This window comes from Mugil cephalus, chromosome 8 (genome assembly GCF_022458985.1).
Source record: "Mugil cephalus isolate CIBA_MC_2020 chromosome 8, CIBA_Mcephalus_1.1, whole genome shotgun sequence".
Lineage (NCBI taxonomy): Eukaryota > Metazoa > Chordata > Actinopteri > Mugiliformes > Mugilidae > Mugil > Mugil cephalus.
This window is the reverse complement of record NC_061777.1, coordinates 8,316,084-8,329,402: the sequence shown is the minus strand read 5'-3', so window position 1 is coordinate 8,329,402 and position 13,319 is coordinate 8,316,084. Positions and strand designations below refer to the sequence as shown.

Sequence of the window (13,319 nt, the reverse complement as noted above, 5' to 3'; positions counted from 1 at the left end):
ACATTAACCTTTCAGCATGTCGGGTGATCTGAACTACTCTCCTGAGCCTCCCCTCGGTTCTGTTGTCAGGATTTAGAAAGTCAAGCCTGCAACAGCAGACTTAACGGATTTTTAAAGAGTTAGACAAATGCACGTATCTCTTTACATAGTGTAAGGCAGCATTGTCTGATGTGAGATAATAATCAGTAATAATTCAGTAAAGGCAATCGCTTCTTCTTCTCCTGATGGCTGCAAACAATTGACTATATTATGTACTAAGCTAAGCTCAAAGGTTTATGTAACATTCAGGACATGATTAATTTGTTCTGGAAAATGAGCAGGACAGTAGCAACTTCATTAGTTTTCTCTGCCTTCATGTCACTAATTCCATCCCACATTTGTCCAGACAGGACTCAAATGCAATCAGTGGTCCCAGATTAATTATCCAGTTTTCTCTTAATATCTTGGGTCAGCGGAAATATTATGTTGCCATGAAAATTGGTCCAGACGTTCCTGCCCTCCTCAGATAATTTGTTTGTTTGTTTTTTTCATTTGAAGCTTTAATCCAAATCAGCAGCAACCTTAATACTAAACGGTGATTCATGCTAGCTGGTAAATGCTAGGATGCCAACGCAAGTCACAAACACAAACTTTAAAAATTACATGTTAATGTGCACTCACACTCAGTCATGGGCCTTTTTTTTATTGCCCTTCATCTGTAGACTGTGGTCACCATGATCAGAGGACATTGAGCAGACAACCTTCCAACTGCATAAATTGCCTCTGTAGGAGACGCTAAAATGAATTGCTTCGACCCTGTTAACACAGAATGTTCTTTGCGCAGGCACGTACACGCCTTGCATCAAGAATCCACAAGCAAAAAGTCTAATTTTAGATCAGATCCTTGCAGGATTCCATTGATATACTCTGCAGTGACACGTATGTGTGTGTGTGTACGTATACATACAATGTGAACATGTATTCCACTGTATGAAAAGATGTTCTTGGCAATCAGTATTAAGCAATGACGTTTATGTTTCTCTTATCTACTGGTAATCCAATCTGTTCCAGAGACGAACTCTGAGACACTTCATAGTGGTTTATCAGAATCATAATGTAAACAGCTTAACGCGGAGTGCACAGAATAATAGAGCCAATGTGGATTACACATTTGTGTGTGACCCCTCGCCATCACTGACAGTTTAACCCTGATCTCTCCCCATACAGTACAGCCGAGGATCCTCAGTCTGAATTACTGTGCAGCTCTTAAAGGGATTATCCCACAAGCCTCAGTGCTCTTATTCCCCTTGACATCCTTCTGACTGGCTCGCTTTTGATCTTCTCCTTACGTGGAATTAATCTCAAACCTGCTCAGCCATGATGATTCAATTAACCAGCGGATGTCTTTTTTTCTTTTCTTTTTTTTTTTTTTCGCTCGATGTGTTGCAACTTTCAGTCTTCATTAGAGAATGTAACACACTCTGGATGCTACTGAAAGGAACGGAGTGTGATTTTTTGTATTTATAGTGGCCTGTGATGGTGGAACTGGAAATGACTTTGTCACACACCGAGCCAAAAGGGCTCACAAGTCCTTATGGATGATGCGCGACCCTGCACAGGGTGACACATGCATGCGTTATTAATAACATGAAGTAACAGGATTAGGAAATTCTGTTTATCTAAGATTTTACTCACATTGGACTGGTTAGTGATTACATGAAGAAGATCTGTTACTGCTATTCAACGTCCTCCTCCCCTCCCGTTCTCTTCCGGGAAAGCTGTTATTCACAGAACACCATGTTGCGCAACTACTTAGACATAAAGAAACATTGAGGTGACATAGAGAAAGCAGAATCATTCAGCTTGACCGGTGTCAGATTAACTGTCGCTGATGTGAAAATGTATATGTTTTATGTGGTGGAGAGAGCATGAGATGAGCTGACCTCACAATAACGTACCGACATCGGTAGCTGGACATTCACACAGATTAATCAACGCTGACAGCCTTGTAGCTCTCTGCGCCTCTTTAAAGAACTTTAAACCAAGTTCACACCACCACCTGACCCTGGAGAAAACATGTCAACAGCATTACACAAAGTGCATTGTTCATCCACTGCCTAATAGGATTTACTTGACTTGTGAGTCAGTTGTGAGTCTTTCTCGTTGTGCTGAGCATCTGACCAGAGTCCACAAAGAATATTATGTAGCTGCCAGTAATAAAAAGCCATACGTTTGATATTGCGTAATTAGTTGAGAACTTATAAAGCAAAATCTCTAGTAGTAAAATGATTAACTCACAATCTACTGCGACTCTTTATTGCATTGGCACGCAGACACATAAAATATATGGTGATGTGTCGTAACATTTGTGGTGATTAAAATTTTAGTTAGGAAAATAGGTCAGGAGAATATGTTTTCATGTTGCCCTTCCTCTTTACACACGGCTATGGGAGGAGTAACTGGAGCGACTGCTGGGTCAAGTTCCAGTTGTTGTGTTTCGCCTTTTAATTTGCAAAACACATTACCGCAAGGGCGACTGGACAAAGGCATTTTTATACACAATCACAGTAATAGCTCACTCTGACTAGAGATCAGAACAGATGATCGTCTTGTCTGGACTCTTTCTGACCTGCACAGTCCCAAAAATGTCCCAATTTCTTATTTATTTATTTTTATTTATTTATTTAAGTTTAATATAGAATTATGTTATAATCACACCCTCTATTTCCCTGACGCAGACATATCGAAACACTGCTGAAACAGATTCTTCTTAGTGACATGTTTATGTGCACAATTAAGTTAAATGCGGTTAAAAGAAGCTAGGTGATGTAATAATACACTTGTGATATGTGATGCACTCATATACATATTATTTTTCTGACCTATAATCTCACCAATTTTGTGGTTTCTCCTATACTGCCCTCTTCTGCTTGGTTTCTATAAGTACACACATTCTGCCAATGGCTGTGCTGTATTTTTTTCCAAGTTAATTTCTTCTAAAATATAACACCAGATATTAATTAATTGTCTGTAGTTTTAGTATGATCAAAGTAGTTATACTCTCTCGGTATGTTGACATTTTTTTTATCTTTATATGAAACAAAAAAAAAAAATCCAGTCTGAATGACAACAGGTGTGACAAAGGTCTTGTTTATACGTGAGCAAACAATGACTAATCATCATCCATAGTTTCACAAAGTGTAATATGTTATTTTTTAAAAAATATACATTTCATATCTGGTACATGACATTTATACAGCACAAATATTTCAAACTATACAGTCACTTTTGAATATGGACACGTACAAAACATAAAAGTTATTGGAAATTCAGAGACAGATTCAGTACAAAGAGCAAATTCTCACCGAAAGACGACCACATTTTTTTCTTTCCAGCTCGTAGATTACCACTACGCTTCCTTCACTTTGGGTGTATGTTTGGAAATGTAAAGAACCACATCTGATATTATTTCGTGAAATCTACAAATTAGGACCTGAAGCTTCAGATGAAGCGCATGATGATGGCCAACGGTGCTAGGAGAAGAAGAACGCTGACTCCGTTGCGTGTTGTTCCATTACACAGGTCTGTGTCGCAGCATTTGATGCCCGTCGAACGAACTATATGGCACATATCGCTTCTCATGCATTGTTTGTTGATCTGATTGTCAGAAACTGCACCAAAGAAATACAGCAAAAGTTTAACTGAATATATTAAAATATGGAATAATTAATAATTAATTAATAATTCACAGAACTACTGCTCAGATTAAAGACTTTGAAAGGCACTGATGCAATACATAATACATGATGTATAAGCCACTGGCAGTGGAGGTATGAAGCCTACCTATGGTCGTGGAACAGCGGTCAAAATGGTGATGACATTGCCATACTTCGTTACAGGTGCCGGGGTTTGCTCCCCAGCAGGTGTAACACTTTAACCCGCTCGCTACAGGCAAAGAAAGATGCATGACAATCAGAAAGTCACACAATACTAATTAAATCAATTCTATCCTTCATTTCTGTGCTGATTGCCCATCATTGCAGATCTTACCTGTTGACAGCGTTATACAGATGACAGCCAGAGATACAAGCAGCCTCATTTTGAGCCTTTTGATCAAATAGGAGAGAGTGGAAGATCAACAACTCGTAAGACTTGTGATAACAAATTAAAACTCACTCAGGGCTTTGTGAGTTTTTATAACCTCAGGAATAATCACCACACTGGCTTCGTTCCAGCATTTTATTGTGTTTGGGGAGTGTCTGTCAGTCATCTTTTATTGCATTGCATTGCATCTTTGATTGCATTGATTTCGATTCATCATTAATCTCTTGTTGCAAAGGAATTTTCAGCATTAGTAAGTGTTTGCACATTTGAAACATATCTGTATATACATATTTGTCCCACCTTCGTGAAAGAAACTTACTCAAAACACTTGACTCCTTAGTAAGCGGTGCTGGGAATGAATCGTCACCGGGAAATGTTAATATTTAACCGCTCGGTGTTAAATATTAGTGCTCATTGCTGTCCAACAGCCTATCTAGCATGTGCTTCTCATGGGCCACCTAGAAACATCACATGGATGCTCACGGTACACTTGGGTAGGCTGAAAACCCTGTTGAACGCCACTCATCTGTCTATTCCTGCTGAGAAAATCCAATTTTGGCATCTATCAATTAAATCCTAGCCTCGTTCAAATCGTTATAATTGCAGCAGTAATTGTTTGCCGGCATTCAGTCATAGACACACACACAGCTTCTGAGCAGCTCTTTAGTGTGGATCTCTAATAGCATTAATAGATCTACGTCATTAATCTGCTGCCAGAAAAGGAAGAGTGACTCAGAAATACTCTCCGAGCAGCAGGATTTGAAAGAACCACTCACCCAAATAATTAAAACACTAATTTCTCATGGCACTATGCCTTTACTTACGAAGTAGACTCCCTCATTCCTCTAGGCATGTAAATAAGAGGGAATGTTTCTACCTGTGTTTGTCCTGTCTGGTCGCTATGTCTGTCAGTAATGAGCTTGGCCTTTTACCTCCGGATTAAAGGCCTTGTGTGGGAAGCAGGTGAGATCTGAATGTCAGGTTAACCACCACAGGTAATCCATCATTTAGACTCATTTATATTCTTTTACTTCCTGATTATATTGTCGTGTCTTATTTATATTTATTAAACTAAGAAGAAAACCTGATCATCAGAAGGATGTGGAGCCTGATGCTGCAGTCAGATCGGACTTCTTTGTGCTGGCAGAGGTTCAGCAGTTAATTATAAAGAAGCAAAGGTCGTGGCATTATTGTCTAACATAGCTCCGTGTAAAGGTGGCAGAATGCCATGACCCAGTAACACTGTCATTCAAGGTAGAAGAGGAACTAGTGGGCCAGTGGGAGGGGTAGAGCAGTCAACTTGAGTGGCTTCTTTTCTGTGTGACCTACTTATAGCTCGTTTTTTTTGCGTTGTGGCATTATGGCTTCATGAGCTAAGCATTTTGAGCTTAATGTTTTGCCTTTATCTTTAAGTGGGCAAAGTAAATATCATATGATCAACAGGTAGAGTCCAACTTCAGTAAAAGTGAAACAGATATAAGAAAGTTAAAACACTCAATTACATGGGTAATTGGTGCATCAAAACCTAATAATTTAATAAGAATAAAATAAATAAAATACTCAAATACAGGATTGCTGGCACTGTAAGCAGTAAGATGGAGCTAGTTATGGCAGCTTATACTTTTAGTTTAATGGTTCATATCCTCCAGGTAACCCTCCGAAGGAACAATGTTTATCTGGAGCTGACAGGAGACTCACTTTTAGGGCTTTCCTTACTAGGATGATTTGATTTCTATTATACTTCTTGCTGTTTAAATGAAACAATCTGAAAAGGTATGTGTCTTACAAGTCTCAAACACACTATTTTTTTTTCCAGCCCACAAGTTGAAATGGTCTAAGATAGGGATGTCCGATATATCGGCCAATATTAGCCTATTTTTGTAATGTCTGTTCATATCCTTATCGAGTTTAACACCAATAATGGAAACAGATAACATAATGCCCGGGTTGTGCTGCTGCTGCCGCGATTGATGACCTTATCAAACCGCACCCGGAGCCAAAACAACAGCAGAGTGTAGCTAGTGTGGCTAACAGGTTGCTTGCTACGTAAAATTAGTCTGAAAAAAAAAAAAAAACACCTGCATATATCGGTATACCATATTGGTTGATATCGGAATCAGAAATTAAGAATTTGGACATTATCGGATATCGGCAAAAAGTCAATATCGGACATCCCTAGTCTACAACATAGGTCTTCAACAGGGGGTACTGCAGTACCCCCTGTTGTCTAATCAATCAAAGATTTTACCACCCACTATATATATATATATATATATATATATATATATATATATTTGAATTTCCCCCACAAATTTAAGTTTCTTTAAATACACATTAACGTGAATCCAGCATATTTTAGTAAAGGGATAAATGGAGAAAGAAGATGTTATGTTTCAGTCAGCACTTCGCTCAATCGCATGCAATACTTGGGCTGTCTCGACAGCGCACACAGAGCGCCACACTAGTCGAGACCTGTCAATCTAAAAGCCTCCTGTACATAGTAGGACACGCCCCTGGCGCTGCCGAGCCAATCACGAGGCGGAATATGACATGCTGACTCGGTCAGATTCCCGCAATTGGCCGAGAGCCTATTCAGTCCCCGGGTAAAATCAAAACTTGAATCTGTCAATTATTTTCTTTATCTGTCAACTGTGTCTTCCAGTTAGGTTTATTTATGTTTACGGCAGTTGCATAACCACCCTACTGTTGCAGATACAAATGAAAAAAAAAAAGAATGTTTGAATCTGTGTATTATTTGAATTGCTTAATATTGCATGCAAACTGATGATAATAATGTATATTTATAAATAGCACTAGGTCTAGGCTTTAATATAGAACACATATAGTAGGTAGGGGGCCCCACTTAATCTCTCCAACAGCCTGGAGGTCCTTGGCCTGATAAACGCTGAAAACCCCTGTTCTAAGAGGCTGTAAAAACCACCACAACGCCTGCAAACAATACAACTCTGTTTATCAGGAGAGTTTATTGTGTTAAGAATTCATGTACATGTCATAAATGTATTGTGCACATCACTTAGCACGCAGCTACACGTGCCACTTATATCTGATAAGACCAACAGTTAGCGACCAGCGGTTGGAGCACCTGCTCTATTCCAGGGTTAGGGCTGGAGCAGAGGTGAGATTCACTTCCTGAACTGAGCAATCGGGGAAGGGATCTTGATGTCCTGCCCCTTCTCCAGCCTCTTCTCGCATTCAATTAGGTAGTTCACGCCGTCGATCACTAGTTGTACCAGCTCAACCTGTGGAGCACCACATAACATTAGTCGAGGTATCGGCACATGCAATGTTGTCGCGGGGGTTCTGATTCGGTTCTATGACCTGACTGAGGATTATACAGGTCGTACTCCAGCTGATTCCAGTGATTACTTGTTCTCACGTGCTGAATGAGTTGAAATAAGTGAAATGAACAAAAATTCAGCATGTTCACTTCCTCTGGAGTCTGTAATCATGGACTACTTCATGTCATGTTCCTGCACTGTTTTCCCTTTCTTTTTACGTCTCACTTCACTGTTTTGTTACACTCTCATTTGGACATGGGTATTTGTGCTAGTCATTCTATGTCTTGTATTATTTGTATCTTTTTATATTCTACTTTAAAGGTTTATACTGTGCATACTGTGCATGTGACAATAAACTCTTTGAATCTTGAATCTTTTTTCGTGAACCTTTTCTTAATTATTAACTTACATTTAAGAGTCAATCACAGTGTTTTTCTTACTCTAAATGTAAAGATAAGTATGTTTGACAAGTGGAACACCAGTAAAATTATTATTTATTTATAGATGTCCTCCTGGGCTCGTACTTTTAAATGACTGTCACTTTGATGCTCTGTGTTGTCGGTCATCTACTAGAACAAACTGGTGCGTATGTTATGAAACCCTCCAACAACTGCAAGCACTTGGCTGGCTTTGATAGATATGTAAATGTAAATGCATTTAAGGGTTTCTTCTAGTAAAAGGCAGATGAACTTAAACCGTTGGACAAATCTGTTCTGAACTAGTGAGTTTGGAAGTATCCCCCTGATAAGGTCTGGACCTTACACATCTATGTGATTGACACCTGTTGGTACACATCCTGTAAAGAAGTTCTGCTTGAAAGGCAGTCTTCTGACCTCGACTGGCACATCCCTGCCTGTCTGGATTACAGATTAAAGAACAGCAGGGGGGTGATTATTCAGAGCCCACACCTGTTGTGTTGTGGATGTTTGCTTCCCTCGTCTGACTCTGTGACTCTCCTGGCCTGTGGTTCATTTCTGACTTTTGCTTGGTTTAGCTGCTGTCTTAATTCCCTAGGTACTTACCTCTGACTTGCCCAGACGGTCAAGGTTAGAGATGTCAAAGGTGTCTCCAGTAGCAGCCGTGTCAACTCCTCCTGTGCCTCTCTTCTGTAGCCTCAGGTTGTCCAGGATCTTTTTGAAGCGAGGGTCCTAGATCATAAACACCACCACGCAAATCTCAAATCATTTTTGCTGCAAGTGTGTGAAATTGAATTGAACTGAACTGCCAGTATGATTCCTGCGTTACCCTGCTGAGTAGGGGCAGACGAACATGCACACCAGCCCTGAGCCCGGTGCCGAGATTAGAGGGGCAGGTGAGGATGTAGCCCAGACGCTCGTTCCACATGAACTCCCATCCTCTCTCCAGAATGAGCTGCTCCACCTAGAAGTTCAAGTTTATATTTTAAATGTTTGGAGCTTTTTGAGATATAAACTTTAATTTTAGAAGGTGAGGCCTTGTCGCTTCATTTTCCACAGGCATACCTGTTTAAGACCTCGGCAGAACCTTTCGAACACCCTCTTCATGTTTCCTCCTTTCTCCATGGATATGATCCTTGTGTGGTCCTCCTCATTGATCCAGATCAAGAAGTTCTTCTGGTTGTTGTGCCTGAGTCAGATCAAATGGATGGGTACAGGGTTTTAAGAATAATATAGGAAAAAACTCTACTTTTACTTTTAGAAATGAACCTGAAGTTGGAGTTGTAGAGGTAATGGATGAATAGAGGCATGAGCAAAGACTGCAAAATCTTTGGTTGATTACACATTTTTATATATATTTTTTTTAATTTTCACCCACAAATTTAAATTTCTGCACATACACATTAACACAAATCCAACACATTTTAGTAAAGTGATAAAAGGAGGCAGAAGACATTATCTTTCAAGTCAACACACTGCCTCAACAGCGCACCATTTCACACACAGTGCCGCACTACACCTGTCAATCTAAGCACTGCTGAGCCAATCAGGCCACATACTACACACTGACTCTGTCAGGTTCCCGAGAGCCTATTCAGTCCCCAGGTAAAATCCCAGAAGCATGCTGAGATATTAGCAGAAGAGAAGCTAACAGTGCAGCTCGCTCCTGTCAGCCAACTACTGAGGCTAAAATGGATTGTTTTGTCACAAAAAATAAAAAATAGAACCTGTTTATTATTTAAATAACTTAATATTAAATGCAGAATGCTAATTATAATATATAGTTATAATTTGCACTAGGCCCAGTATAATAGAAGACCACTCTCCATCAGTTTGGGTTTCCTTAGCCTGAAAAACGTTAAAGACCCCTGTTCCAGTGAAAAAATAAATACTGTTTCTATTCAAATCTCAAAGTTATATATATCTTACGAAACTTGGATTCTAAGCTATTTATACACTAACTACATGCTTTACAAGCTTTCTAAAACTACAAAAAAGCAGGTTTTCTTCTACACTAAGTACCCTGTCTTACCAGATCCCGCGAGCATCAGGCCAGTCTCTGGCCATCCCAGATGATGTGAGCAGAGGTGACACAGGTTTATCAAACAGGAAGTGCTCCTGATTAGCCAGCAAAGGGACAGAGGAATTGAGGGAGGGGGCGTTAGATGCGAAAAGTGAGTTGGAGAAGAAAAAGCCAGCGTTGTCCTCGAGTGCATGCATGTGTTGTGTAGCCACTAACGTCAATGAGCTGCTGCTGCTCTCTCTCAGTCATCTCCCCCAGGCTGTAGTAGCGACCAGCCAGGTCTCCCTTCAGGCCGGACAGAGCCGTCACAACCACGCGCTCCACTTCCCGGCGCTCAGAGCGAGAGCACGCGGGAGGGAGGCTCAGCCCACGGATGCTGCGACCGGTGCGGACGCGAGATGACAACACGTAGCGTTCATCAAAAAATCCTGAGGTCACCTGAGGTAGTGGGAAGCGTCAGGTTACCAAAACAGTGTGGTGAAACGAGAACAAAGGGGTGAACAGATTTGTGTTTGTAACCTTGGAAGCATCCAGGTCAGTGGGGTGCTTCATTGTGCGAGGGTCATAGCCGTTGTGTCTATCCTTTATAACAGGGTCGAAGATCTCAGCAAACACCTGATGGGGGAAAAAATCAAGCTCTCATTTGCCACATTTTTTAGACGTGAAAACACGAACAATATAACTACCAATGCTTAAGACGGTAACTCCAACCTCGTAGCTCTCCTCATCTCCAGCTACCATGCCCACAGTCTTGATGAAGGGGTGTCCAGGGTTGTCCACCCCGGTCTGGATGCACTGGTCCAGGGTCCAGTTGCTGGGTGTTGTCTTGTCTCTCAGGCGTGCATAAATGGTTGGGGTCAGGGCCGCTGCCATGCAGTTGTTGTGCTTCCTCAGGTCGGGGAAGTCTGCGCTGTAGAAAGTTATCAATAGGTAACTTAATGTTTGGCAATTAAGTCAAAGTACATATACATATAAAATGAATTTTACTAAACATCTACAGTATATAGATACATATTGTACTATCTCCTGGTGACATTTCCAGTGAAAGAAAATCCACAAATACACGTCTTTCTTCTTTAGATTTCCCACAAGTGCACACATACAGATTCGTAGACATGTACCTGGGTGGATAGAGCCTCCTCCTCTCAGCAGCGGCAGTGCTGTCACTGAGGAGGAATCCAGATGCCAGACTCCCAGCGCCAATGGCCAAAATCGCTGCCGTGTTACGGCCAGAAATCATGCGGGTGAAAGAGTTTGCCATGGTAATGCGTGCTCTTTTTCCTTTTTTTATCTGGTAAAAGGTCAGAGAGAAAAAAAATTACTTTCCAAGAATTTGTAACGTGTGGTTCACACTCACATCGGAGCATACTGATCTACTGGTTTAACCGTGTTTGAACTTCACCAGCGTCCTGTCTAAAGGTCACAGATGGCATTCGGAGGAAGCTGATAATTGGGAATAAGATTATTGAACCGGACAGTGCAGAGCGCAGATGAGAGCAGGCAGAAAACAATCTGTAGCGGAGAAGAGTGTTTGTGGTACAGCAAAACGCGTTTTCAGGATTAATCAGGCCTTTACGTTGATTATTTAGGTTTAGGTTGTAACTTAAGTATTTAAATAACGCTGTTGCATATGAAATATAATTTCTGTTTTGTATTTATTTATGCAGCGCTCTCTGACCAGCATACTCAGAGGAGAACACACAGCAACTAAATCACATTTTGCCCAGGTCCACTCTAAAACTGGATATTCTCCCCTCTTGCAGTCTTGCAGTTCAGCAAGTTTACATATGAATTAAAATGCACCGACACACACATTCACACACTCAGACAAAACGTCTAATTGCATTAAACTATCAAGGACTTAAGTAACAGATACGCTGGCTGTCTGAGGGATGAGATTATTGACGAAGCAGACCTAAGCTTTCTGATTGGCCACCCTGAGAGAGTCATCAGCTCAGGTGATCACATGATATGTGGTTGGATGCTGAGACGGGTGCTCTGTCAAAACCCTGCCAATCAATGAACACAAAAGATAAGGACAAATTATATCTAAAACTAATAGCACAGCCGAGGTAAATAGAAACAATCACATATATATATATGTATAATTTAGATCAAAATTATTACAAATTCTGTTTCTGTCTTACATAAATAACCAGAGCCACCTCCCACTTTCTCTTTCACCCACACACAAAGACCAGATAGTAGCAGCTTGTGACGTGAAGTTTAAGTTCCTGCTTGGAATTGGCATCAGCTCTGGACAAACACATGATCCTTTCTGACGACCTGAGGTTTTCAGCTGAGCTTACGCAAGACAAGCCCGAAGAAATCTGATATAATGTGTGGGCGTGTGGTGAGGAAATGATAATAGTAGGAAGGATGAGAGAGGGAAAGAAGCGTTGCTGTTGTTGTTGTTTTCTCACTGAAAACCATCAGAAAGATGTGTAAACAGAGGAAGGAGTAAGAGGAGAGATGAAGTGAGGTCAGGTCAGAGGAAGGAGAATACTTTAAATAGTGTGGAAAAGGTAGGATTAGAGGGATTCTCATCAGAGATTTAATGACTAAATGAAGAAAGGAAAGTAGAGATGGAAGGAATCTGTATCTTCTGACCCTTCATGAAATGTGGGGAGATTGTAGAGTGATGTGTGTGTGTGGGGAGAGATTTGATGGTGGTAGATTTTTGACGTTGCCGGAGGTTTGGTAAAGAATAAATTTAAGATGAATACTTATTGACAGATTACTGGTCCCTGCTTAAGAGGACCTAATGCAAGTGACTGCTGTGTAGGCTATACAATACAATACAGTGTCATACATGTCTATGTGCAGAATATAAAGAAAAAGCATTATTTCTGTGACAGTGTATTTAAAATGTTTCAATACTTATCGCCTCTGTAACTCTGACAAAAAATAAATAAATAAATCGAATTGCAAACAAGTTTTCCTTTAACCAGACCTTTAATTCACTTCTCCACGGGACAAGTGTTCACACAGGAGCAAGGAAGAAGCACATATGAGTTGGGGTGTTGCAGAAGTTAGAAGTCATCACTCACCTCAGAATAGCTGAAGACTGGATGTGACGGAAGGGCCGGAGCGTTTCCTGCAGCTCAGCACAGAGATGCTCGATCTGCAAATTGAGAGCAGACTGAAGAACGGGGATTGGATCAGGGAGAGACGGGGCCACGGGCTCAGGATTAGCCGCTCACTGGGCAACACACAGAAAATCCTCTTCCTTCTGTCAGTCATCGTGTCTGCCTACACCTTCACACACATGGATGCTTTTCATGCCGTATTCAGACTCACTGTAAGCTTCCATCCTGTTTATTATTTATTTTTTATTTCAACTACTTGCTTTGACAATTTAAATTAAATAGTGTCAGTGGAGTTTTTAACCATAAGGGATTATTTAGACAAATTCCCTGTTATGTATTTTAACTCAAAAAAAAAAAAAAAAAAAAAGCCACCTACTGTAAGACATGTGACACTATCCTCCTGTTACTT

At 40.6% G+C, this 13,319-nt stretch overlaps 2 protein-coding genes across 2 annotated transcripts; both read right to left on the bottom strand.

Annotated features, from left to right (window-relative positions):
* Window positions 1-3,113: 3,113 nt before the first annotated feature.
* On the bottom strand, window positions 3,114-4,145 carry LOC125012513 (CD59 glycoprotein-like). The gene is made up of 3 exons (XM_047592498.1): window positions 4,030-4,145; window positions 3,823-3,924; window positions 3,114-3,650 (listed from the first exon to the last, which is right to left on the bottom strand). The coding sequence occupies exons 1-3, from the start codon at window positions 4,076-4,078 to the stop codon at window positions 3,481-3,483; spliced, it is 321 nt and encodes a 106-aa protein (XP_047448454.1). The 5' UTR covers window positions 4,079-4,145; the 3' UTR covers window positions 3,114-3,480.
* Window positions 4,146-7,048: 2,903 nt separating this feature from the next.
* Window positions 7,049-13,027, bottom strand: LOC125012213 (creatine kinase U-type, mitochondrial-like). Its single transcript, XM_047592014.1, has 10 exons — window positions 12,872-13,027; window positions 10,943-11,112; window positions 10,533-10,731; window positions 10,341-10,436; window positions 10,038-10,259; window positions 9,831-9,916; window positions 8,864-8,987; window positions 8,628-8,762; window positions 8,405-8,530; window positions 7,049-7,343 (listed from the first exon to the last, which is right to left on the bottom strand). Exons 2-10 carry the CDS (start codon window positions 11,080-11,082, stop codon window positions 7,227-7,229), a joined length of 1,245 nt encoding a protein of 414 aa, XP_047447970.1. The 5' UTR covers window positions 11,083-11,112; window positions 12,872-13,027; the 3' UTR covers window positions 7,049-7,226.
* Between the last annotated feature and the right edge of the window lie 292 nt (window positions 13,028-13,319).

Bases quoted from the DNA above. Each gene is read 5' to 3' on its own strand.
- LOC125012213 (XM_047592014.1), bottom strand. From the start codon at position 11,082: ATGGCAAACTCTTTCACCCGCATGATTTCTGGCCGTAACACGGCAGCG. The intron at 10,732-10,942 runs GTACATGTCTAC...AACTTTCTACAG, and splicing joins AGGAGGCTCTATCCACCCAG to CGCAGACTTCCCCGACCTGA. The intron at 7,344-8,404 runs GTAAGTACCTAG...GGTGCTCCACAG, and splicing joins ACCGTCTGGGCAAGTCAGAG to GTTGAGCTGGTACAACTAGT.
- LOC125012513 (XM_047592498.1), bottom strand. From the start codon at position 4,078: ATGAGGCTGCTTGTATCTCTGGCTGTCATCTGTATAACGCTGTCAACA. The intron at 3,925-4,029 runs GTAAGATCTGCA...CTTTGCCTGTAG, and splicing joins CTGTATAACGCTGTCAACAG to CGAGCGGGTTAAAGTGTTAC. The intron at 3,651-3,822 runs GTAGGCTTCATA...TCTTTGGTGCAG, and splicing joins CCGCTGTTCCACGACCATAG to TTTCTGACAATCAGATCAAC.